This window comes from Anser anser (assembly GCF_964211835.1).
Source record: "Anser anser genome assembly, chromosome: 14".
Classification (NCBI taxonomy): domain Eukaryota; kingdom Metazoa; phylum Chordata; class Aves; order Anseriformes; family Anatidae; genus Anser; species Anser anser.
In genome coordinates, this window is record NC_139735.1 from 14,750,844 (window position 1) to 14,778,387 (window position 27,544).

A 27,544-nucleotide genomic window follows, 5' to 3' on the forward strand; every position below is an offset into this window, starting at 1 on the left:
CTAGCCAGCACAAGTCAGTGATTTATGTATCAATACTACAATGTATTCCTGGTATGAAGACCTCAGTTTCTGTCAAACAAGAATTTTTCATCCTTAATGGTAATAACATCTAATTTATGATTCTAGATGTGTTAACTTAGAGCTGATGTTAATGTAAATAATGCATTCAAATTAGGAAAGGAACAGTAAAGAAACAAAACTTCAAATAATTTCTAAAGACTTTTTTTTTTTTGAGCAAAAGCAAAGATTTAAAATTTGTAATATCCTGGGGGTTATATATAACAGCTAAACAATGTTTTTCATCAGTTATTTTAAGAAAAAGAGATTAGGCTTCAAACACACTGAAGTGACTACCAAGTGTAGCAGTTGCTCACTACTGCATTCAGGCTTTTTGTTCAAATAAAACAAATAAATTAAGCTTCTGAAATGCATGTCCTTGCCCCAGCTGCTACTATAAAACATAATATTGTAGAAAAGCTTTCCAAATATTATGGGTAATTTGCAGGATTAACAAGCAATGTTTCAGTTCAGAAGAAGCAGCTTTTCAATAATGGGGACTGGGACTGGGATCAGAGCTTCATGATTCCATACTAAGATACTAAGGCTTTGGTGTTTTTCACAACAGTTTTTCATTTCCTGTTTTTTTTTTTCACAACTGTTCATCCTAGCCAGTACCACAGTTATCCATTTTCCAAATATTTATTTGGACCAGGAAATTGCAAGGTGGCTTTTCAATGTGAGGAACTGACTGTTCCTAAAGGGATGAAAATACTCAATTCCACTGAAGGATCTTTGTCAAAACAAAACAAAACAAAACAAAACACAACAAAAAAACAGTTACAGAAGAAAATGAGCCATTTATACAGTACAGTTTTGAAAAAAATTAATAAAATCTAAGCAGGATCGTGAGCTGCATATTTTTTTAATGGCTTTATACTGATAAAGAGTACAAAGCATATTGTTAGCTACTGAGATTCCTAGGGCAGACAAGACATAATAGGCTGTAGCATACAAAAGGGTAACTTGAAGCACCTATTCAAAGCTAGCTGTATGTCTAAATACCTTAATCCATTCTTATAATTAAGGGTGCAATAATCATCTTCTTTTTTATTGACAGTTAAAGTATAAGGACTGTGAGAAAGTTGTGAGAAAGCACAGCATAAGTGGGCAAAGGTTTTTGGTAAGTAGAGTTGTAAAATTCCTTGATTAAAATGATTGTTTTGACTCCTCCTTACTTTGCACTGACAATTAGCTTGCAGATGGTTACTTAGGTATAAATATGAGAAGTAGACACCTTTGGTAAAATCAGCCAGACATTTTGCTTTAAATATGGAATGCTGGGAACCCAAACATGTTGTTTAATATGCAAGTATTTAAGCATATTTTAAACAGACAAGAAAGTTATAAAGCCACAGTCTTGTCTTGAATTCATCTCTTCCTTTATAGGAAATGCTTGTTTTCAAATACTAACTACAGAAAACTCACATTTATTAACTGTCCTTTCCTACTAAAGAAGATGCAGACTCTATAATTAAGATATTTTTTTTCTTTTTCTTCTTTTTTTCCTGCAGCAATATGCATGATCAATGAACTATAAGAGCATCAAAACTAATAAGCAAAGTCCCATTGGGTCTATATCAGCATTGGTCCAGGCCGTACCAATGACTTGGCCTAACTTTAGAAAAGCTGACAACTCCCATTTACATAGCTGTTGTTTTTCAGGTCTTAAATACATATCCATGAAGATATGTAACAGCTTTTTATCATTCCTTCATTTCTATTTTATTTCCAAATATTGCTTATTCTATTTTTCCCAAAGGTAGGCATTTTGATCACCTGTATTATTAGTCATAGTGAAGAAATCAATGCAGATTTCTTTTAAAACCTTCTTATTTTTTATTTTCTTGTACTAATGTACCAACCTTTCTGACACTGCATTGAACTACAACATAAAAATGTTAAACACCTCTTTTAGGAACAGGATATTACACCTCCCTCCTACTGGGTGGAGTCACAATTATTCAGATGTATGGCAAAGGATTTATTCTACCAACCCCTAAGAGATTCTCCTTAGCTCAAGCACTGGAGAGGGAGTTCTTGCTCCAGAAACATTCTGAAATACTGGAAGTTTGAGTTGAAAATAACAAGAACAATAATTGTGCAGTTCCTAAAGTACTTTTTGTAATTATGTATTATTTCCAAGGTGCTTCTGTAAGTAAATAGCTCAGAGTGCAGCATTTCTTCAGAAACTCCTTGTAGATTCAAGGGGTGCTTTTCTATTAAGTATCTACTGGTTACCACAAGAAAATTCCAGTTGAGATGTAGTAGGAATAAAACCACAGGGATTCCACATAACTCACTTTAATAAAATTCTCTAAGATTTAGAAGGGCAACATGGCCCTTTATGAGATTTTTACCCCACAACATTTGTCAGGTTTATTGCCAGAATAGAGTTCCAGAGAGAAACTTAAAAAGTCTTTAGAAAAATGAAGATGCTTTAGTAAATCCTGCAGGACATTTCCATAAAGGGAGTACATTTTTGCTGTGTTTTACTCCTGTGAATACACCCAGATGCAAAATAGTTCTGGAAAGCACAGCTAGGATTTGTTGTGTCCTGTAAAGTGCAGATAGCATTGTAAACCAATGTGTAATTAGAAACTACTTATTGCCGGCAGTAAGACAGACAGAAAGAAGCAGTCTATCATCCATGTTCCAAAGAGGGTTTGCAAAGCTTTTCATTAATTAAGCAAAACACTTCCTCAAAAATTTTCATAGTGCACTCATCTGTCCTACACTTGGAGTGGCAAAACATGATGAACGAAGATAGGGGCCAAATCTCTCTGCAGGAGCATCGGTAAAGCTGTCAGCACTTGGCACATCTCAGTTCAGGTCAGGAGTAACCTGCAATCTAATTGCTTCATTATGACAGAAGGGTGAATGCCCTCCGCCACCCCACAGTTTTTAGAAAGACTTGTTAAAAAGTAAAAAGTACGTGAGCTTTGTTAGGCTGTTAAGGCTGCTCTTAAGTCCAAGCAGTCCTCCAGCTACATCTCCACTATGATGTGATTTTATCTCCATTATAGCATGTGACTATACATACACTATGATGTTACAGATAGGTTCATAGCTCAAAGTTCTCATCTACTCTAGCAAATCATGCTCATTTTTAAGATGTAGAGTTTTACCCTCAAATTTTGCAATCATGCACAATTTTGTCTGATTTTACCATGCAGACATGAAGAAATTCAATGTCTAGCTTATGAAGTCACTTAAATTTTTCTGTATTATTTTGACATATTTTAGCTATACTAAAAAGATGTGAAGCAAAAGAGCCTAAAATCAGGATCTATGTTAGGCGTCTGCCTTCCCTACCAGGAACTGTTCTTTCCAAAGGACAGTTTACTTGCATGTTGCTTTCAAACTACAGGTGTTTTAATAAGCCTTTGAAATGTGCTATGCCGAGGAATGTTTTAGTTCCAGTTCTTTTGAGAAGCAAAGCAAGGATGGATTTTTACCTGGCCTGTGAGTCAGTGTTACCATTGAACACCCATAAAGGACTGGATCAGAACCCAAATCAGAAAAGCAAATTACTTGATTTTTAACTTTGCACAGTCCCATTAATTTGAGATTGATCCCTAAAAGAATAGCTCATCTGGTAAGCCCTGTTTTAAGATATTACTTCTCATTAGGAATCTCTTTTTTTCCAGCTATCTTTAAAACATTCTAGATACAGAAACACTTCTTACTAGACATGTGATGAATTAGTTTGTTGAAGTCATTTGTGTGCAAACAAATACATGTGGTGTTTATTAAACTCCTATCTAGTTCGATACAACTGATGGCAACATAAAATAAAAACCAACATCCAGAAAAACTAAGAAAAAATATAGAGGGGATTTTTGATTAAAATGAATTCACTTCTCTTATTTAAACTTTACTTAATAGTGAGCTGTTGGGTTGGCAGACTGTTATCTTGCATTACTTTTCTATGTACTTTATTTATATATCAGTTGAAAATTCATGCCACATTTTTGAATATGCTAGCTTCTCTAAGTCACAGGGTGTTCTGTGGACAAGTCTGTGATATATACCATATGTTTCCTTTGCAGAACATGTCTGAAAATGATATTCAGAAATTTCCCAAACTCAGAGTGCCGTAAGTAAAACTATACCATTTAACATAAAAAACATCTTAACTGATGTGCAGTGAAAACTCATAGCAAACATCAGGAAAATGATCTGAAGTGATTAGTTAGAGCCTTGTAAATATACTGTACTAGGAGAAAAAGAAGAATGTTCCAACATAAAAATAAAGGAGTGTTGTCGTGATAGCTCAAGCACAATGAAACAATATAAAAAGATTGTCTGTGGGATGTTCAAAAGAACTCATCCATGATTTTTTTCATAGCAGTTACACAGAAGCTTTTTTTTTTTTTGAGTATTACCTTGAAAGTATGATTTAACTGTTCACTGCTTAACTGTTGACTCTTAATCAAAGAAAAATAAAAAATTCAGATATGTACACAAGATCTGAGGAGTTAAAGTATTTTTCATCATGTGCTTTTCCCTTTCGGTAGACATTAAAAATAAATCAGACTGGAACATTTAATTTAGTGTTATATAGTTTTCCTTTGCTCCTGTGAGTTAGGCCTTCAAAAAGTTTTGAACTCATCTCAATAGCTTTCATAATTTCATAGAAGTTACTAAAGAACAATATTCCCGTTAAGTCAATACCAAGTAACAGAGGTACTAACTTTTAGTATTTCATGATGGATGAAGGACATTATTTTGCTGTGAGTTCTCAAGCACATATTTAATCTGGAAGTTAGAAGGTTCCTAACAATGAGCTCTTCCTAACATGGAGCTCTTCATGGTCTTCTAAACAAAGTAAGAGAGAAGAAACTGAAGTCGTTCCAAAATGGCTACTTGTGCTTTGCTCATTTCCCAGACTCCTTCCCCTCTCTGCATATTTTAATCTTGCTAGGGGAGACACAGTCTACTTCACTTTTTTTCTGATGCATCACAGCTTGTGTAAAATGTTTTGGTGAAGCTAAAAATACTGAAAAAATTTGAAAACCAATGTGGTCTGTCACATTCATGTGCTCACAGTTAAGCTGGTTGCCAGATCTGACAGCAAAAAGTTACCTCTGTTCAGATCAGATATGCAAGGACTTGAACTTGAAAGCCTCCAACATGATGTGTTTCTTAAGATCGTATCTATGTTTTCACAGAATAAATTTCCTGATAATAGGGACTGGTTGGCTAATGTTGTGCTAGTAAGTGAGCCCTGATGTTATAAAAAAGATGCCCAGATGTTTTGGCATTTCTGAACTGCCAACTAATAGCAATATTTAACTATGGCTGGTGAGACTGAGGGAATAGAGTTAAACCAGATTGTCGGTGGGAAAACTCCTATCACTATACTGTAAAACGCATTGCTTGTAATTCCCTGATAATTTTTCCCTCTTTTACAGTCCTTTGGCAAAATTTCCTTGTGTTCTCTTTGTTCTAACTTCTAATTTCGACAACTTTTGGTGATTTCCTTTCAAATTCATAAGTCTAAAGTGGTCAATGCAATGTCTTACAAAGACATGAGATATTTTAATGTCATGGGTGAATAGTTAAATTTTAATAATATGGAGTTGCTCATAGCTCCTCTTCTAATTACTGATATATCAAAAGTACTCTGCAAATTCTATTTCCACAGTCCTCATACTATGTAACACTCTAGCAGAAAGCCAACAGCCCTTCTAGTCAGATCTCTTGGGTTTCTCAACAAGAAGAGAACCTGAAATCAAGAGCTTTAGAAGGGCAGTGAAGCTCAGTTCACAACCTGAAAAACTGAATGAATAAGTAAATTAATAAATCTGAATACACTTGTTCTCAGCTTTTTCCACACTTACCAACACGGAAACAACTCACTAGAATATTGTGAATATACATGGAGAAAGGATACTTTGATATGCAATCCTTCACGTATGCCACTGTTTAAAACAAGAATTTAGAGCTTCAACAGGGAAAAGAAATGGTTGCCATTTGAAAGAAAGAAACAAACAAATCAGAATAAAATTGATGGGTAGAGGATCTGGTTAATTCTTTTAATTCATTTCAGTTCTTCAGTACCTCCTTATTCTCACCAAAATGGAAAGTGCTTCCTATTGACTTGTAGAAAACATTCACTCCTTATTTTTATACCATAATGGAAAAATCATCTAGTAGGAAAAGTTTTTATACAACCTGAAATGCACATGAGCATATTTTAATTCCAGAACTTGATCTACTTAATGGCAGTGCTGAAATCCGAGCATACTCTGCAAAAATGTCTCAATATAAATAGCAAGTGTTGAACTTACAGCATGGGCCTGTGGAATAAATAAACAGCATGTATAAAAGAGAGATCGATCTCCGGTAACTTTACCAGTGTTATGCTGACCTACATGTACTGAGAATACAACCCAGCACTTGCAACTGTACAAGGTTTGCAAACCACAGCATACATCGATGCAGACCTCCTGAGCTGAGTATGTGGTTTTACGAAATAGATACATGTGAACAAATCTACTGATCAAGTTTTGAATGTAACTGTGCCATTACTTGGAGATGATTCTGTGACTTTTAAAGGAATCTTTCAGTGTCTAGGTAGATAACAATTGCCATTACAAAGTATGATGGGCCACTTTCAGAAACTAATAAACTCCTCCACTATTTTCTCTTATTATTTAAAGAATTGTTATTTTAAAGGTTAATCTTCAGCAGTCATGTTACGGGCTGGTGTCTTATTCTTAAATACCAAAAAGAATGTAAATATTATTTTGAAAATTAAAATACTTCATAAAATCTTTAGAACTCTCCATTAAAAGGCCTGAACTCTTTATTGAAAACTCTGCTAAATATATATATGCATGTATATATACATGTACAGGCCACATACATGTGTATGTGATGCATCCAGACAATTATGGTGGTTTAGCCAGATTTTATTCTGGCTATTGTTTTGCAGGGAGAAGATTTTAATGGACAGTAAGTCTGCACGGGATTCACTGCTCCAGTATAGGTCACACATGGATTTTTTGAGGGATCTTAACCAACTCCACAGTCCATTTACCGTTGTAATGATTCCCATTCTCATCTGTGGTCACCACCAAGCTTTTTGTATGTCTGCCAGAGATACTGAAGACTCATACACAAAGCGATCTTGACTGGCCTGGATAAGGAAATCTATCCCAAGTGTCTGTCTAAGTGTATTGGGGCATTAAATCTTGTGGAGGATGGAAAATTAAAACTGAATGAAGACTGATTTTGTCAGGGACTATTTGAGAGGATCAAAACTTAGAGTTGTCCTCACATTTGAATGATGCGTCCAATTATGCCAAACAGAGCTTTAGGCAACTGGAAACCTAAATGCCCTTCTTTCCTTGCAGCATGTGGGCCCTAAAACCAAAACAAAGCAAAGCAAAACAGAACACACAAATCTGAAACTATTATCCCATTTGTGGCTTTTCTGATAAATACTGAGTTTTCACTCCCATTCAGAATATATACGTTGATGATGCTGTCAGTGTTTGAACCCTGAGACCTCTTGCAATTTTGTTGCTATTAAAAAAATCTTAGGGAGAAGTTCAGAAAATTAACTTTGCTTAATGCTATATTTTGATTTCATGTGCAAATCTATCCTTTGTTCCTACTTACACAGTAGATCCAAAGGTCTAGCTCAGGCACAAGGTCCTTAGGTCCACAGGCAGAGTTCAGTTTCACTCATCACTTTATGTTTATCCTTTCCCTTAGGAGAGGGAGGTGGATAAAGCCACACGGTTCTTCCCAATTGAATGTTGTCATTGAATTGCTCTGAGTGGACAGAGGGAAGAGGGAGTAAAGGGAGGTTCTTGAACTGGCTTAAGGCTCCAGTTCAAAACGGAGCACTTCGACACATGCTGAAATTCAGGTGTCTGCTTCAAGTAGCTTGGTGAGCTGGAGCCATAATGAAGATCTCATATGATCAGTTTGATACTGTAATTGCATAAACATTTGAAAAATCTCATGCAAAGAAATAGAATAAATGGTGACACTGTATATTGATAATATTTGTAACAGTGGTGTACAGACAAGAGGGTGATAAATGTTTTGTTGTTCTGTTTTAAATAATTAACCATTCTATTAACTTGATGTTCAGTTTTAAGAATTGATATAAACAAACCAGAAACCGCATATTCAGATAGGAAGTAGCCAATTACAGCATCCAAGTGACCTTGATCGTACCTGAAATGATTTAACTCAAAGTCACATTGGATAGTATCACATTAGGATTAGAAGTTTTTAGGTATCTGATGTACCAGAAGGGTTTGAACTGATTTTAAGAAAAGCTTATGGTGTTCCACGTGCCCCTTCCAGAGCAGGTGATACAAGAGGGATTAAAGGCTGTCTGGTAACTTTTCTATAGCTAATTGCTTATTTATAACAGTAACTCAGTTTTAAGATCGTCTTTTTTTTTTTTTTTTTTTTTTTAGTATTTAATAACGATTTTGTAAATCTTTGTACAAAACTATACCATCATCCTTAAGGCTATCATAAGACATATTCTGTATGCAAATTATTTTCATTGAAAAAAAAATTTAATAAGAAAGTAGTGCTTGAACTCTAGCTCAGTAGAAAATGCCACCCCAGAATATTTCTATTTGAATATATACATTTCTATTTTAAGATGCAGAATATCAGCTTTAAATCGCTTGGTAACCAAAAACAAACAAATAAAACAAAAACACAAAAACCTTTTAAGAATGCCTAGAGGGGAAGACGCATGAGGAGTGGCTGACGTCGCTTGGTTTGTTCAGCCTGGAAAAGAGGAGGCTGAGGGGAGACCTAATCAAGGTCTACAGCTTCCTCATGAGGGGGAGTGGAGGGGCAGGTGCTGATCTGTTCTCTTTAGTGACCAGCGATAGGACCCAAGGGAATGGTGTCAAGCTGTGACAGGGGAGGTTCAGGTTGGATATTAGGAAGAGGTTCTTCACTGAGAGGGTGGTCGCACACTGGAACAGGCTCCCCAGGGACATAGGCACAGCACCAAGCCTGTCGGAGTTTAAGAAGCGCTTGGACTGTGCTCTTAGTCACACGGTCTGAATTTTTGGGTAGACCTGTGTGGAGCCAGGAGTTGGACACGATGATCCTTGTGGGTCCCTTCCAACTCCGGATATTCTATGATTCTATTCTATGATTCTACGAATACAGACCATATCATAACAGTTTAGGTGTAGTTGCTATTCTATCAAAAGACCTATGTATATCTATTCAGGTGATCTACATAGATATGCAATAGCACTGATGAACTATCCTTAAAGACCTGATAGTGCATGATTGCACGTGGTAGAATCCAGTCTGCAGGTTCCAGACCACAGAGGATTTTCCCTATTTCAGTTCTCCACAGAACAGATTCAGTGGAAATCTATGCCCCAGGATATGTCCATCCATTATCCCCAAAGCTGCCACACTGCTGCAAACCTTTAAGCAGCAGCAAAATTTGGGCCAAGTAACTTACTGGTAAGAACACCTAACATACTTTTCTCTTCCTTTTCCCACTGAGAAACTGAAATAAATAATCATGACATGAGCATTAGCTTTAGAGATTGGGTTATCATGAACGTAGCTGTCATCCTAAATAAGAAATAGCACAGCAGTTAACCTAACAGTTACTTTGGTTATTAGCATCTCAGCTCATTTGCAACCTGTTTTCTTCAAATATACAGTATGGTTAACACTTGGCATTTTTGTAACAATGTGAAAAACCTAAAAACTGTAGTTTGTTTCTTGTTGTGTTGTTTCTTCTCAAGCTCATTCATACTACTCTTGTACTTTCTACATTTTACGAAAGACCCATTTAACTTAATTTTAATAGCACTATGTTAATATACATAAGTGAAGCTTCACAAACAACACATTGCATCCTGAAAGAGTAAGTGGTACACTAGTAAAACAGGAAATATTTCACATGGAGCAGACATTGACTAGCTGTCTTAAGCAATATATGAAACTCATACACTAAGTGAAACTCAGACCTAATTATGAGGGTGTAATCAACATTTTGATAATAAATCTAATGAAACAAAAGGCCAAGATACAACTTAAGGAACACAAGGAGCTTTCTTATTGCTTATAATCACTATTGGCAGTCACAGAAGGTCATGAAGTTTATACTTTTGGATAACAAATGTGAGTCTTGCCTGATATTTTAGAGACAGAACATGCCTTACTTGATGTGATCAGAATTAATAAGCAAGGAAAAACAAAGATCTCACTCAAAGTAATGTTGGTGGTTGTTCAATACCTGAACCACGATCTATACACTGAAGTTAATCTTTGCCACTCTTATTGTTTACTACCTTGAGCCAAAACACTTACAAATTTTCAGTAAGTCAAGGTATTAATGCAGGCTATTGGTCCGTTTGGCTGTCCACAGTGGCAGGCTGATGACAAACCTGAGATTTGAGATTTTCAGCCTTGGTCAGAAAGCTTATGACATATCCTGTAGTACTTCTGGAAATGTCCAGTAACAAAAAAGAGCACCACTGCACTAACACATGTAATTGCATCTGCCAGTTCAAACATGGTAAGTGTGTGGAGTTCTGAATGGGATACATTCAGAGCCTACAAATATGGCACAGTCTGAAGGTTACGCTGCTTTCAGGAGAGTAAAAGTTGCAATCCTAAACATTAAGAAATCTACACAATGCCCTTCTCTTTTAAAAAGGTACACCTGGTACACCTTGAGTAGAGGTGAATGTTTGTGCACACGCTCTCTTGGCTGGGATGCTAAAGGCTGTTGAACGGTTTACAAGTTAACTGGCACTCAGTCTGTTTTGAAGCCAACATAATAGTGTTGTATCTGCCCAACACACTTCACTCAAAGGCCAAAACAAAGACTTAATCACAAGCTATGCTCTTGAGAGTGTTCAGTATATGCAACTTCCTGGTCTCAGAGGACTTTGCCCTCCTTCTGTCTCATCTGTCTTAAGCCAGTGTCTTAATACAGGTAGGATGGATTCTGCTCATGGTAACAACATCTACAGTATACAAACAAAAGCCTTTTTTGGAGTACTGTTTTTTTTTTTTTTAATTTAGATTTTATTTTTTAAACTTCCTGCCAGTTTTAAGCTAAGTGCCTGTTGGAGGAGGTAAAAAGAGAAAGAGAAGTCTGAGTAACATTTTCTGCAAGTACTGTTGCCTTATCCTGTCTTATCATCCACTCCCACAACTCAGAAAGCAGTGTGGTTTTGGTACTTCCTTCCTCACATGGCTACAGACTCAGCTGCTCAGTGCACGTATTTTCTGTAATAAAGCTGCTTTTAAAAAGTTACCATTCTAAACTTTGCTTTCTTTTCTTCTAGTAACCTCGCTGAGACATTGGTTTGAACTATTTTAAATAAACTTGAATTGAAGACTACATGCTGTACTTTAAGTAGCAAATTATTCTAACAAGCAACTTTCCCTTTCAGTTCTTCCTCGGAACTGGTTGGTCTAAATCCTCATAGCAGCCAGCCCGGGTTCAGTCCAGAAAGCTTTCAAACAGTCAAGTCTCATTCATACGTGTGGAAGTCTGAGCTAAAAGAATTACCAGTTCTAAAACCTGTAGTATTTACTTCTTTAGCAGAAACTAAGCACAATATTATGAAAGATCCTTCCTCAACCTCTCCAACAATAGCAAATTAGCCACACACAAGTTCTGTAATCCACTTCTCTACAAAAGTAGACGTCCACATAGTGCACAGTTCACACCAAAACATTTCCTGATGTTTCACCCGGAATCTATTATTCACATAGCAACTTCCTTATCATCTGCAGCAGCAGGAGATTACTTGTGCAGAAGAGTGTGGACTGCATTGGAAAAAAAAAAGAAAAAAAGAAAAGAAAAGAGAGAGGAGCCTTGGCATAGTACTTGGCAATTTTATTCCTCTATACAATTTGTTTGGGTAACCAAACAATTTGTTTGGGCATGAGATTAATAACCAATTTGTTTGGGTATCAGATTTAAAAAGCTGTAGTACTGTAATCATTCTTAGATTGTTAACATTTGTGCATGTATTTGTTTCAAAAGGAGCAAGTACGACAAAATTTGTTTAAAATCAGAAAACTGCAAAGTACTGTCTTAGAAAACCAAAAAATATTCTTCCTCTGCCTTTCTATTTTCGTACTTATCCTTGAGTCCCTATCCCTAACATCAAATTGCTGATTTTTATCGTTTTCAGACAGTATGGTCGTCGTAATTATTGGAAATTGCTTGTTACCTGATACTTGTTGCAGCTTGATCTGCCTTCACAGCACTTTCCACAACCTGAATTTCAGTAAGGTGCATATCAGGAAAGCAGCAAGGGCAAGAGAGCAGATATTCAAAATAAAAGAAAGAATTTTTGCATGGTTGAGGTTTAAAAGAATAGTATGTTTTTGCTGGTTTTTTAAAAAACATTAGAGTGCTTGAAAGCTTGCCTTACTGAAGTCCCACCCCAGAAAAGCAGTTAGACATGAGAGATGCACAAACAAGCTCATTTGGAAAAATGTAGGGGTCAAGGTTGGTAAGCAGCAGAAAAAAAAGACATGAAACAAGAAGAAAAACAAAATAGACTGGTAACTGCCTGGCAGTTGCAAACAAACAACGATTTTATAATACTAATATAAAGTTTGATTGACAAGATCTAAGATCTACAGAAAAAAATAATCTGTACTAGCAAACAATAAAGTTATGGTTTTATAGAATGTAGAATCTGACATAAACAGGTATGTTTGTTTCCTGATTTTTTCACAATCTGATAGACTTGAATAATATCAGCTAGAAATAAAATGGGGTATTTTCAACCAGATGTGTGTAACCCTTTTGCTTTGGCTGTGACAGGACTTTCTGAGTGGGACTTTCCTAAAAAAGAAATAATGAGAATTAAGAATCAGACTATGACTCATAGTAAGCTTTCTTTGAAATAAAAACTTTCTTTGAAACGAAGTAATCGGCAAGGCAAACTTCATTACTAACAGAGCAGAGTTGTGTTGCTCTCAGTGGCCTTAATTCTGTTTCTCATTAATGACAGAATCCTGTAACCCCAGAGTTGTTCTTGGGGACTCAGTGAGTATAAAAACCTTCGCTCCCAAGTGAAAGGATTGATGCCAGCAATAAGAGGAGCATAAATGCATGTTCCTGACCAAAACGTCTTTGAAGACTGTATTTCACTGGTTGTTATTCACCCTACTGCTGTACACAAACCGTGCATGAGTTTCACACAAACACATCAACTTGGAAAAATCTCTCTAGACATAAAGCTGTACCCTTTATACGCTTCATAAATATTTCTGCCCTGCCCTGCAAATGTGTTATAACATGAAACTGAATCAGCCTTTTCACCACCTTTCCTGAAGGGATTCCTTATTAGGTACATCCTGGCTGTGCAGGGAGGGAGACAAAAAGAATAGAGTAGTCACAAAACTGCTTTTTATTTCTGCTTCTGCAACCATAGGCTTGGAAAAAGCTGTTTCCTCAAACATTATCTGCTTTTTCCATGCAAAATAATACAAATGCAATCACTACTATTTAAAGCAGTGTTCTAGTGTGTGGTGTCTACAACACCCAATGTTTCTATGGCTTGCTGAGTTTAATGTTGATTTTTAAATTTGACCCAACTTTTTTTTTTTCTCTATAAAAAAAGTTCAGCTTTTAGGTGGATGTGCTATAGCACAATTTTGCAATAAGAAGAGAAATTAAGTATTCTTACCACATACTAAACAATACTTAGGAATTAAAAGATTTCACTCTGTAAAAAATAAGGGGAAATGGGAGGAAAGCAGCTAAGAAAGTGACTGACAAGTTTCAAGGATTTAAAAAAAACACACTGTTTTTGTGTCTCTTTTCAACAGAATTGTAAGTAAATTAAGTCAAGAAATAAACAGAAATGAAGGAAGGATGTCTTTCTTTCCAAAATGGTAAGTGAAAAGTCATAGGACTTTCTTTTTCAAAGTTTTCAGCTATATCTTTTCTGTACTGTTTTCTGTTTGATCAATAATACCTGTGTGTTGGAGGGACCACCTGGAAAGTAGCAAAATAAAACTCAGTTTTGTTAATGTTATTTGTTAAAATTAGCAAAGCCTGAGCTCATGAACAGTGTAGATACTTCTGCAATGTCTGAAACCAAATAACATATAAATTTAATATAATTTTACATCTGAGTAAATTAATCTTTAGGAATTCTATAAAGCTTGGGCACATATCATTACATTAATGAGTCATCATTAACACATTTCAAAGACTCATATATCATTGTACTGTAAAATGCTTTATGACGTAATGAATATGATATTCTGGCAATAGGAAAAGAGCAAAAAATGCAATGATGTTGATTCTTTGGGTGGAGGAGTCATGAGAAAAGAAGAATTTCTATTCATATATCACGAAAATCTAAGTCTGGTTTGGTCTACGTGACATGGTTTTCAATCATCTGATGGCATGATTTTGTATCTTTGCATTAGCTAGAGTTTAAAACTTGAATCAAAAACCATAAAAATATTTATCAGTGCTACAAACATTTATGAACTTGACTTTCAGCAGCTCCAGTGGAATTATTTAAGTTTCCATTTCAAGGACTGATGCCCTTAGTAAATTTATTTACTGAGTCCACTTGTTTCCAAACACTCCACCTCACTGACTTGAACCTTTTTCAAGACAGTTTAGCCAACACTAGGATCCTGTGTGTGAAATAGGCATTTTGTGCAGAGTTAAACTCACATATCTAAATTTAATTTTACTGTTAAACCTAACCATTAGCTTTATTAGAATAGATTTCAGTATACTTAAAACATTTAAGAATTGCAATTGGAAAAAACTTATTTGTTCGCATCTTTGTTATAGGGGCCAAACACAAAAGTGTCCTGAAAATCCAGGTAAGTGTGATAACAGGTAGTCTCTGTCTACAAATATTGTATAAAAATATTGAAATATTAAGTTAATCCTTGCAGAGCAGAATAAGTGAAATGAAACAATACAAAACAGAAAAGGAAAAGAGAGCATGAAGAAGCAGGAAATTGTTGGTGCACTCTACCAACAATGACAGTAATTGTAGAACAACTAAGAAAATATTTTTTAAGAGAAAAGGTGGTGATGAAAGAGGAGAGCAGAGAAATTTAGATGAACACTTACAAATTGTCTTTCTGTAACCCAATACATAGCATCAGTACTTATATATACATTTGTTCCAATACTTCTGTCCCCTGCCCCCACTCCTAGCAGCATCCTACAGAAAAGAGGCAAGCTTTCAGGTGTCTGCCATGCTCTGAATTTTCATTTAAATTTTCTCATAGGCCAAAAGCACTTAATACTTCTGCAAGATACCATGCTCCTTAGTCCTACTGAAATTAAAAAAAAACACAAACACACAACTTTTGATATGAAAGCTATAATGGTATTAAAGAGATAAGAAGTTTATGCTCATTCTGAAAGCATTCTGCTTCAAAGAATGTTTACAACAAGAGTTCTACAAACTTGAAATGAAAGCACATATATCATGTCATACAAGGAAAACTATACGCTTAGTTTTGAGTAAGAATGTTATCTGTAGTATCTTCCATGATATATGAGCTACACATGTATGTCTGCCTGCCTTTAAAATGTCTACCTTGTTCCTGTGACATGTTATAATGTTATAATATGTTCAGAATGGATGTGGGATCTGTTGCGTCCTTTTTGTCAAGTTATGTCTTGATATTTTAAAATTGTACATGCTAAGAAATCTGTGGTTATACTTCCTTATGCAGGATATAGTCAAGAAGATGGTGGCTGGTCTTCATTTGTGAGTATCAGACTAACAAAACCTACTGGCTCAACAGATTCCCTGTTCTATCACTTCCTGCATTACCTACTTCAGGCAGCATGGATGGGGTGGATAATGGCAGGCTGGTGTTATGCTAAGGAAGGAGGGAAGCAGGAACATGAATGATTGGAGTAGCTGCATGCAAATTTCTTGACTGAGAAAAGGGCCTTTGACCAGTAATATACGGCAGAGCTTCAGAACAGCAGACTTGTACCAGTCATTCAGGCTCACAGCCTATGACCAGCTCCCCACAGAACCTTAGCAGCAGTTTATATTCCTATTTCAAGCTCTTAAAAGAGGTGGCTAGTAAAGGAAAGATTGCTGTATTATTCAATGGCAAAATCTTGCCATTTTGTTCTCTACAAAGTTTGCTTTTTGAAAAATCCAATTTTTTGCAGCCATCTGACTGCAAGAATACTTTTTGCCATTCAGCATAGAAAATGCTTTGGTAAGTGTCTTTAGATGAAGCATATACAAACCAGCAAGAAAAATTAATAAGCTGACTGATCTACAGTCCATGTCTATGAAGACTGCTCATAAACCAGTGCCAATGTTTTTTTGGAAAACAGGAGATTTACTGCTATTTCAGGAACACGAGAGAGCAAACTAACCACCTGTAATGCATCTGGGCTAGGCTGATGTGAGCTAGTCTGGAAATTTCAGCCTAGATATCAGTGAAAATTTAAATAATAATTTTCTTGTAAGTCAGGGTAGATTGCACAGAAGATGTGTGCAGTGACCACTACTACGTTTTGACTGTGATCTTGCTAGGTCTGGTCAGAGGAGAGGAGCAAGATCTGTATCATAAACCTCATTTTTTTCTGAATTGTTTTTCAAGTTGAGTTCCAGGTTGCAGAATACATACTATTAAGTAAGAATGAGTATCAACAGACAAGAACTGCTGCCCCAGTGTTCTTTTAGGAAGCACTGAATTGTTTGCTGCTGCCTTAACTTGTCTGCTATCTAAAACAAAGACATTCAAAATGGTTTTAAAAACTTGATATCCTCCTGGGTGAAAAGAATCTTAGTGCAATTTCCTTGTGGCTTTTCACGGAAGTAATAATATACATCTTTTATATACATTTGTCAGGATGAAGATGATGACTATGAAAGCCCTGATGATGACCAGGAAAAGGAAGATGAGGCTGACTATGAATCACCAACAGGAGAGCCTGAGGAAGCAGAACATGACAGCGATGGCTATGAGCCACCTCCATCCAATAATGATGAAGCGCACCACAACGTCATATTTCCTGCCAAATCCCTTGCAAACAACACAGATTATATAGGTAATTACTAAAAATTAAGTGCTAATAATAAGTCATAAGTGATGTTTTCACATATTATCAACCGCATTTTAAGTGGCTGGTAATGGAATATAGAAGGTTTTACATTAAGGTGGTACAGACTTACTGCAGGTTAGTGTCTTTGTGACTTTGGCCTATGGTTTGGAAGCTGCCTGAAGTTAAAAATATATACATACCAATTTAGCTTTAGTAGCAGTTCCTTGAACACAGCAAGCTATCATAATAGCAGCAAAAAACTAGAGTGAAAATTGGGAAAAGAAAGAGATCAGCTTTCTTTGCTTGTCTTTTTTTTTTTTTGTAACTGATTATTCAGTAGCCCGCAGCTGTGGAGTAAAATAAAGGACTACAAAACACTGTCATTTAGATGGGCTCGTGTTTCACAGACACTGTATGCATGCAGGAAATACAAATAAATAGTGTGAGCTAACAGCCCAGAAGATGCAGTCACCACCACCAAAGGGCCAGATGAGCCTCTAACTCCCAAAAGAACATTGATCATAAAGCAACTATTTTGCTCTAAATTAATGCTTTTATGACATATTAACTTAAAGTATGCAACTTATTGCAAGGGCTCTTTTTCGTAAAGATCTAATAAGAATAAAATAACAGAACTGTTTGCATAGTTGTTTAGTTTGGGATTTTTTCTTCAGACAGACCTTCAACAGCCAGATCATCACATCAGCCTCCAGTACCACCCCAGCGACCTGGCCCGTCCACAGTACCAGCCTCATTTGGGGGAAGAGGTGCTTCTGTATGTTTCTCTCTTGGTATTTCATAGAAAATGAAATATTTAATATATTTTCTTTGCCAGTACCTAAGCAGAAATTCAAGTGCAATGCTATTGTTATTCAGAGAGTGTACGGAGAGGAAGAAGAAAGTCTTTTAGCTGTCAAAAAAGTTGAACTCTTATAGTTTGTTTTTTTTTTCCAGGAAACAATAAAATTTGGTGGGTTAAATATTAAATTGATCCACATTACTTTGCTGTTTCTTACACTGGAAATTTGTATCAACTTGTGAATGCCTCTCCCATTTAAATCAGAGATTCTTAATAGATCCTACTTTGTTTTTTTAATTATATTTGTTAAAAAAAAAAAAAAGAAAAAGGATAAATCTTTCCAAATCTTTCTAATTGAATTAAGACTACATATAAGGGACTGTATATTGAGAACTCTGATGACATGCACATATTTTTCCATTTTTTCTTCCTTTTAAACCCTTGAAATTGGAAGCTATTGTGCTGTTCACAACTTGCACTGCAGGGCCAATGTATGCCAGCACAGATGTACATAACACCTACTGATGTACACATGTAAAGGTAATTTTAGGATGCGATAGAGGGATCTTTGGTTTGACCCACTGTTATAGTTCACATATATAGCACACACAGGACTCGTTTAAATGTCATGAATTCTCAAGACTGGTGTCCTAAATTGCTGCACTATTCATCAGAATAAGAAAGAACATAGGCAGGTGTTTGTCTGAAGAAATCTAAGTTTAGATATCAAAACATCCTCACCGTTTTTGCTGCTTCTGGCAACATAATTCTATTTGACCCAGATCTCACAATAAGAAAGCATAGTCCTTTTTGCCCCGCTTCACTCAGCAACAATCATTATCACAGGGTTCATACATACTTCTCAACTTCAAATTTACATACAGTAATTTCAACACCAGATTTCAAAATTAAAAACCTGCTGCACCAAGGGGGAAAGCTACAACAGCATCGTTGAAGCTCTCTTTTCTTTCCTTTGACATACCCATGTTCTCCCCAAAGTCAGCATCCCACTAAAATATTGCCTGTGAGACTAAACAGAGGTAATTCTGCACCTGGAAAACATACACACACACACAAAACAAAACACCACCATGCACGTAGGTAACTCTTCAGGACTATTAATGACTCCTTCCTATATTGTGAGGAGACCTATTCTTTGTGCTGCATCATATGCAAAGATTGGCAGATGTGGTGTGGTGGGTTTAATACACTAAAATTAAAATAGAAAGAAGATGGTGACTTTAACCACATGTAAAATATTTTTCAGCTGCCACCTTTTCCTCCTCTTCCAAGCAACAATGACTTGACTAGAGACAGAAATATCAAACCTTCAAAACGTATGTACAGCTGTTTTTCTCTTTGTAAAGCTTTTACCATGGGCTACATAGCACTTCACTTTTGCCTGTATCTCTTATCTCCCCAGCTCCACCTTCTACTATTTAGTCAGAAGGCTCACTTGTTATTCTCAGAAGTAAAACCAATTCATGGCTATGCAAAATAAAATTATATTGACCTGTACCAGCGCATTGTCTTACACAGTTTTTGTGTTTAGCCCCAGCTCCTTCTATAGACAGAAGCACGAAACCCCCACTGGATCGCCTTGCTCCACCATTTGAAAGAGAAGCCCCAGTGTCAGGTCAGTATTTGCTTATGGTAACACCAATGGCTGCTTTTTTTTATTATTCAAAATTATGAGATTGAATATCATTCATGCAAAAGAGCAAGGCTCAGCCAAACATACCTTAATCCAGTCACGTATAAGGTGATCTGCTTAGGAATAAATAATGTGACCAGTACTTACAAAGAGAGAGAAATCATATCTAGAAAGTAGATCAGGACTAACTGAACAGAAAGACATTATGAGATCATCATGGAAAAAAAGAAAAAAAAAAGATTTAATACAAAATTACAAAATTTAAGTGAGTGAACAAAGGAATATTTAGCAGGTTAAAAGAGGAAACAACTTTTGCATACTAAGCTAATGAAACTCTGTATAGGCTACTGTATGTAATTTATTATCCAGACTTAAAAGAATGCTGAGAACTGAAGAAAGACAGAAAAAAAAAAAGGCATTTTAGACCTGAAAACTGTATTCTACAAAAAAGCTAAGGAGACTATGTGACTACTCTGATTTTTATTTACTAACTAAACTCTTTTATTTGGCACATACTGGCATAGAATTTTTCAGTAATTCAAAGCTGAATCATAGAGAATATTTTTGTAAAATGTGCCACTTTGAAAAAATTGCAGTTTTGCCACCTCTTATACAGCCAAAATCTATTTCTGGCTTATATCTCAGGAGACCTAGTGATTCAATCTGCAAAATTTTCTTTCAATAATATTCAAAACTGCGTGTTTCATAGAAAGTTTAATTATCTGCAGTTACATTTTTTCTAAATGTATTTTCAGGGAGGAAGCCAGGCTATCCTGAGAAGGTAAGGCCTTTCTACTTTGGTGCTTATAAATGTTTTTCACCTGTTTTGATACCCTTAACTCTTAATTATTCCTTGTTGTTTTACAGCCTCTGACCCCACAGCTAAGGTAAGAGTTTTGCCTCTTGAAACGGGACTCTTGATGCCCATATTAATCAGTTACTTCACATTAAGCCATTTTTTTATCTTTATTTCGTCATCTTTCTCCTCCCTTAGATCCCTGGGAGAACAGCTAGCAATGATGCCAAAACCTCCTGTCCCACCAAGCGACAGATATGAAAGAGGCAATCCAAATCCTCTAAGGAAGCAAACTCCTGTCAAGTAAGAGTTCATTTAACTGAAATTTAATAAAAGCATATATTAAATTTAACAAAAATATGGATAAGCAACATGGGATGGGAAAATTACTGCTAACAGTGCCAACAGTAGCTGCAGACATCAAAGTTTTGTTTCAACAATATGTACGGAATGTGCTGCATGCTACAGAAAAGTGTGAATGTGGTAGAAACTGTCTATCAATTCCTATCTCAAATGGCCATTACATATGGCATGACTCACTTCCTAGTGGCACAAAGAAACCTATGATCCATGTTTGTTTCCACCAGATCAAGCTCTCGCTCTAAGAAACATTCTTTTATGAATCCCATATCTATTTTGTGTAGGACATAAGAAAAAGAAAGGCTTACTTTCCTATTACTGATTTTACTAGTCTGCAAAACTCATAGCAAATATTATCTATAGCATAAACAGCATTTTCTAGATAACTTACGGGCTGAATAGTGTGACTGAATTTAAAACAAAATAAGAAAGTAATTGAGATCTGGTAGTCAGCCAAGATAATTCATCAGAGAAACAGACTGGAATGCTCATGATGTGCTCCAGCAATGTTGCTGAGTATTATAAAATGTGTTTCAGACTTGAAACAGATTTCATCAGTGTAGGAACTCGTTTTAAGCTTTAATCTTATGATAAATCATTCAGAATTTTGCTTGTTCATATAATCAAGATTGGCTAAGGACTAGTATACCATCTTAAATTATGTCTGAAAATCAGAATTTTAGGTACTGTTACAAGGAGAAAAAGTTGCTTCTGCAGTCATATAGGACTGTAGAATTTAGTACAAATTCATGTCTTAGTTGGATATATAGCCTTATGCACACCAAATGAATGGATAATATTCCATCTATGATTAATGTTTTGTTCTCTCTGTTTCATTTCAGGCAGGGTTGGCCACAACAAAAGAGACCTGAAGTAAGTATAGTATCAAAACAAATTTGTAAATTATATGTGCTACAATAAAATGAAGTACCTGTATAAGCTAATAATTCTGGAAAAAGTAAACTTGTTTCTTTATGCTTTGTAGTGAATGAGGATGGATCTTTCATTGCACACAGTTTCTGTTTAATAATTTCCTCTAGTTCAAGCTCAGATTATTCCCTAAATACTTTATCTTAGATAATAGGAAGAATAAGGCCAACATTTTTTTAATGACATAGGAAAGGTGATTTTGTTTACATCAGGTTTGAGTTTTTGATTTGGGATTTTTTAATACATTATTATTTTTTGATTTAGCATATGCTGACCTAAGAATTTGTGATTTTTACTTAATTGTAAATAATAGTTGCACATTAACACAAGAACTGTAAGCGTTATTTGGTGTTGCATGAAGACAGAAACCTCAGCATTTTAGATGAAAGTGACAGTCTACATACTAGATTCTTAGGATCCTTAGTATGCTCAAAATTCACAAACTTCCAGGTCTTTGTATCGTAAAAGATAAATATTACTAAGAACTCTGCTATAAGTTGCTAACATTTGTTTTCTCTTGGTTCCCCAGGAAGAAGAAGACAGTAAGTATTTCTGCTGTGAAGTCTTTCTTTGTCTTAGCACTACAAAAATAGTTTCCAGAGTTCTTTCTTTAGAGCCATGTAAAAAAGTTCGGTGGTATCTTGACAGGCTGTAGAATGCCTACAATGTATCTTGTGCAGATTTATATAGCAAAGCCACAAAACACAGGAAATCAATAGCTAATAGCTTTCCCCAGTCAGTCAGTTACAAGACAGCAGAATTTCTTACTTTGAAACACCTTATATTTTAGAGACTTGTAATCTGCACACAGCATCAAACAGCTAGGCGTGTTTTCAGTTTTCAACAAAATGTTCAGTAAAACCCTGCTAGTACTAGTCTTCTGTGTAATGGTACTTACTCTAAGGAACAGAACCAGAACTTGTTTCATTTAATAGTACTATTTATAAATTACTTAACAAGCCTGGTTCCTAAAATAAAGTTTGCAAAGTGAATTCATAGCAGAAGCAGAATATTCGGCCAAGTCTTTACAACCTGCCATTTCCTGTAAGATTGCATTAAGAATAGAGCACAGAGCACAGTTAACCTGTTCTCTTTTTACCAGTTGTGAAGATCTGAAGTGTAAAAAAATGTTTCAGTTTGATGATGTTATGATTATATGGGAGAAATCTCATAAAGGAAAGAAGTTTAAAGAGGTGACCTCAAATCCACTATTCAGAAGCAGCACAACAGAGAGGACACACTGTCATGCTTCACCTTCAGCTTTATTACAGTTAAGCTGTTTGACTTGTAGCTTTAAAAAACAGAACTTAAAAAAACTAAATGCTCAAGTCTACTCCAAATTATTTTTCATTTAATCTTAAGCTCTCAGTTGACCATATGACGTTACAACCCGTAACTAGCATATCAAAGACTTTTTAGAAAACATTTTCCTCCATTACGTTTATCTAATTAGAGAGCAGTAATGTGCCAGGATTTCTTTAACTCATTTAAGAATGTCTCAGATAGGTTTTAAGTTTTCTTCTCCTCTTCTCCACAGCCGCACCCCAAAGAGCAGTGCCACAGCTATCTTTGCCCCCATACAGCTCCAATACATTCCCATCAAAATCTATCAAGCCTCCACCTAAGCCAGGATCCAACAGCATGCCTGGTGCAGAAAGGTTTGTATCATTCATTGTATCACTCCTCTGGAATTTTAATCTCTTTATATATATATATGGCTACAGGGTGCTCTGGGGAACACAAGGTAACTACTTTAAGAAATCATTTTTGAAGCTGCACCCTTGCCTCAACTACATGCTAATTTGTGGTGTTCCTACAATCAAGAAGAATCCTTAATAGAATTAAGGATTAAGGATTAAGGAATAGAATTAAGTTCTGTGTTCAGCAGAACAGTGTATACCAGACAACCAAGACGTAATGCACACTCTCAGTTTTAAGTCAAGGAATATTTCAGGGCCTACATAGTAGAATACTTCCATTTGTAAGGCATCACTCCCGCTGCCTGCAGGACCCATTCATTAAATGTTAGTTTAATGGTTAATTCTTATTTAAAATTGTGGACTTTGCTGCAAATACAACTTTTCCTACCTACAACTTCCACATATTAGATTATGTCTTCATTTCCAGAATGGAAGTTCCTTTAATTAAATTTTGATTTCTGATGAAGTGTGCAACAGCCTTTGATGACTAAGAGTGGGCTCCTTGAGTCTAAGTGTGAAGTACATAGTTTAATCTCTGTTTTTTTTGTAATGGTTCTTTGATGAATCCCTGCCATTTACCAACATCGTCTGGAACTGCTGACACCCAAGTAGAAATAATATTGCAGTAGCAATAGCAAGGTCATATGAACTGTTTCCATGATGAACACTTCTGCTTATATTCAAACAGCGTCGTGTAGTTTTCTACAGCAGAAGCTCACATTCAGCTGATTCTTTCCCGTGAATCACAAGTTGTGATAGGGTGCCCCTGTTCTGCAGGTATAATTAATATATTAATCCCAGAGCTTTTTGTGCAGTTCACTAAAGCAGAATAGAAATATGGTTCGTAAAGGAAAAGACTACAGGCGATTTATAACCAGTTGGGTGAAGCAATTAAAAATAAAAATAAAGACCTCTGGATCATAAAAAAGGCCATAAAAAGGAATTGTAGATTTTCTAACCAATAGCAAAAAAATGAAGCAGAAGAAGGAAAGTAAACCAAGCATAGGCACATGGAAGTGTTATGGTGCTGTGGGTATGAGCTCAGTGCCACTGTCAGATAATATCTTACACATTCACAGAGAGGCTGCAATGGCTATCTGGAGCTATCTGGTCTAATGCCTCTGGTCAAGCATGGCCACCTAGAGTTGGTTGCCCAGGACCATGCCCATACAGCTTTTGAATATCTCCAAGGAGGGAGACCTCACAAGCTCTTTGGACAACTTATTCCAGTGCCCAGTCACCCTCAGATTAATGATGTGTTTCCTGATGCTCAGACGGAACCTCCTGTGTTTCAGTTTGTGCCCACTGCCTCTTGTCCTGTCTCTGGGCACCACTGAAAAGAGCCCGGCTCCATCCTCTTTGCATCCTCCCTTCAGGTTTTTATATGCATGGAGAAGATCCCCCCGAGCCTTCTCTTTTCTAGACAAACCAGTCCCAGTTCTAACAGCCTTTCCTCACATGTGAGATGCTCCAGTCCCTTATCATGTTAGTGACCCTTCACTGGACTCTCCTGTAGCTCCATATCCACAGCCGCAACATTAATGATGAGAAACTGCTCTTTCCTCAATAAAGTTAAAAAAGCTACAAGTAAAATGACTCTGTAACTGGGACTCCAAAGAAACAAACATCTGTCAAGCTGTTGCCTCTGCTTCCTGCTTTAGGGGAATAATGTAGCCAGTCCCTGTGAAAAGTCAAGAAGATGAAGTCGTTTTCTTCATTAATCCTGACACAGAAATCTTGATAGCCTGTTAGTGACTCTGGCTACCTCATTCCCAGATACTGAGCTCCAAGTAATTTTAACGGTGGATCTACTTACAAAAAAGGAAGGAAAGAAAAATGCAACGAAGGAAGAGAAAGTTGTCCTCATCCTTCATAGGACTCAAGAGGATGTCACATTCTGTAAAATAGGCTCACAGTTCAGATCAGTATTTTACAACACAGAAATCTTGTATAGCAATGTCATATTGTACTTACTATTTTTGTTGTTGTTGTTGTTTCTATAACAGTGCTAGAAGCCTGTCTGCAAGTGGCTCTCTACCACCTCGCTTCCCTCTAGGTTTGTATCCTTCACTCCTTGATTTTATGTACAAACAATGACTGAAGGTTGCAAGGCAGTTTGAGTGCATTAGTCTGAATCTAGGATGATCTTCTCCCATGAAGTTTGGGCTTAACAGTCTAGTTAAATCATTGCCAAAACTTCATATAAGTACCTTTTTAAATATAACTAACACTGTTGAAAGCCAAATAACACTACCTAGAAATCATTGTGGTATACTAACAGTCTCGAAAAAGGGAGAAAACACTTTCCATATAAAATATACTGCATCTTGTAAAAGTAAGTCAAAAATAAAGGAAGCTTATAAAGCAATTGTTTTGAAAATTGATTTTTGCATATGGTAACACCTACCAATGTCTTACAGTGACCTTTTTTAGTTTCTACTTGCTAAGAAGGCAAGGAATCTGAAGAGACAATATTAAATCTGTCTCTAAAGAAATTGGAGATGCTCTCAACTGAGTAACTGTGGTACAGAAGCTAAAAAGATGCAACCTATATTTCAAGCTCATCTGATTTTAAGGTACTATGAACTACGAGAGTTCAGTTAGCGTCCCTTTGCACCAAGGAAGAATTTATATAAGGAACTTAGATTTCATACATCAGCCTATATACAACATTCATACAATAAATCTGATTTCAAATCAATTCAAATGCCTCGGTACCAGAGTGATACAAATTCTTCATGCCTCACAAAATCAAGATTCTATACCATATACCAGTATGCATTTCCCAGATGAAATTATTTCCTCATTTCAATATTTTTTCTATTCTTGTATGACAACTTCAAAGGCAACAACAGCAGATCTCCTTCAAGAGGGACAGCTGATATAAGACCTCCATTGCCCATTCCTAGCAGACAGACTGCTCAGCACACAAACACGGAGGAAGATGAGGTACAGAAACATCACAAGTATTAACTATAACTGCTAAATACAGCAAATAATCTGATTTCAAGAGAGAGAACTGTTTTCAACGTTGTTTTTCTAGTTAGTAGCCATTGTCAGGATGTTAGTAGGTGTTTTCAGTTTCCTTTTCTGTGTCAATATTTAGTGCCTTTTTTTTTCTGCCTCCGCCAAGTAAAACAATAGCAAAATGCAGTAGAACAAAATAAGAGAAATACTTGTTTGCTGGATTACTTGGTTCTAAACAATTGTCTTCAAATAGCATTACATATTCATTTCTCTTTCCACAAGACCTTGGTAAGTAGACAATTCATATACTTTAACCACTTAAGTGCATTTTTGTTTCACATTTCTTTAAATATGGCAAGTATAGAGCAAACCACTCCTGATGAGACCATGTATGGTTGCCCAGTACTGTTAAGTTCACAGGAAGTCTGTGCTATTGTCTCAGATGATTGTTAAAAAAACAAAGGGGGGGAGGTGGCGGGAGGGGGGAGAGAAAGACAGAGAGAGAGAGAAAGGCAAACGTTAGCACGTTTGCACGTTGATGTTAGCACGGTAGCGTCCCAGGCAGAGGGGTTGTAAGTAGATGATCTTTAAAGTCCCTTCCAACCCAAACCATTCTATGATGCCATGATTTGAAATCTATTTTTTACTGAAAATATCTGGAAATACCAGTTTTCCTACCTTACTTGCAGATATTTAACAGGTAGGTCTGTAATACTTCCATAATTTTCAAAGTGATTAAATCACTAAAATCTTTCAGTGTCACTTACCATATACTCGTATATGCTAGTATGATCCCTGAAGCTCATACCTTCTGCACATAAATTCCAATATCCCTCACGTTCAGTTTTCTCTCTACTTATTAGTATGTTGGTAACATAATAAATTAATTCATTGACAGTTGACTTTCTCCTTTCTTCTCTCCCACAAAAAATATAGGATTCATTAAATGATGAATGGTATGTTGCTTATATTAGCCGGCCAGAAGCAGAAGCAGCTCTTCGAAAAATAAACAAGGTACTCTTTAAACTGTTGGGGGTTCTCAGCACCTCCTTAATAGCCTAGCTAGATGTCCCTGCAGTCATATAGGAAGAGTGAAGGTAAATTGCACCGTAAGGTTAAGCTCCAATATAGACATTTACACTGGGGGGTTCATCTTGCATATCTTTACCCACATAAAAGTTAGGCAGCTAGATTAAACCAGCCATGAAGGTTGTTGTTGTTTTTC

General features: G+C 36.2%; 1 protein-coding gene across 1 annotated transcript in view; it reads left to right on the forward strand.

The window, feature by feature from the left end:
• Positions 1-27,544, forward strand: part of LCP2 (lymphocyte cytosolic protein 2) — a 32,194-nt gene that overhangs the window by 2,635 nt on the left and 2,015 nt on the right. The window contains exons 2-19 of the mRNA XM_083798222.1: positions 1,118-1,180; positions 4,110-4,156; positions 13,885-13,950; positions 14,873-14,904; positions 15,775-15,809; positions 16,921-17,119; positions 17,788-17,888; positions 19,180-19,249; positions 19,465-19,548; positions 20,322-20,347; positions 20,434-20,453; positions 20,561-20,665; positions 21,565-21,595; positions 22,182-22,194; positions 23,190-23,310; positions 25,359-25,408; positions 26,198-26,301; positions 27,256-27,333. Of these exons, the coding sequence (XP_083654348.1) occupies positions 1,118-1,180; positions 4,110-4,156; positions 13,885-13,950; positions 14,873-14,904; positions 15,775-15,809; positions 16,921-17,119; positions 17,788-17,888; positions 19,180-19,249; positions 19,465-19,548; positions 20,322-20,347; positions 20,434-20,453; positions 20,561-20,665; positions 21,565-21,595; positions 22,182-22,194; positions 23,190-23,310; positions 25,359-25,408; positions 26,198-26,301; positions 27,256-27,333 (1,245 nt within the window). The remainder of the gene's footprint in view (positions 1-1,117; positions 1,181-4,109; positions 4,157-13,884; positions 13,951-14,872; positions 14,905-15,774; positions 15,810-16,920; positions 17,120-17,787; positions 17,889-19,179; positions 19,250-19,464; positions 19,549-20,321; positions 20,348-20,433; positions 20,454-20,560; positions 20,666-21,564; positions 21,596-22,181; positions 22,195-23,189; positions 23,311-25,358; positions 25,409-26,197; positions 26,302-27,255; positions 27,334-27,544) is intronic.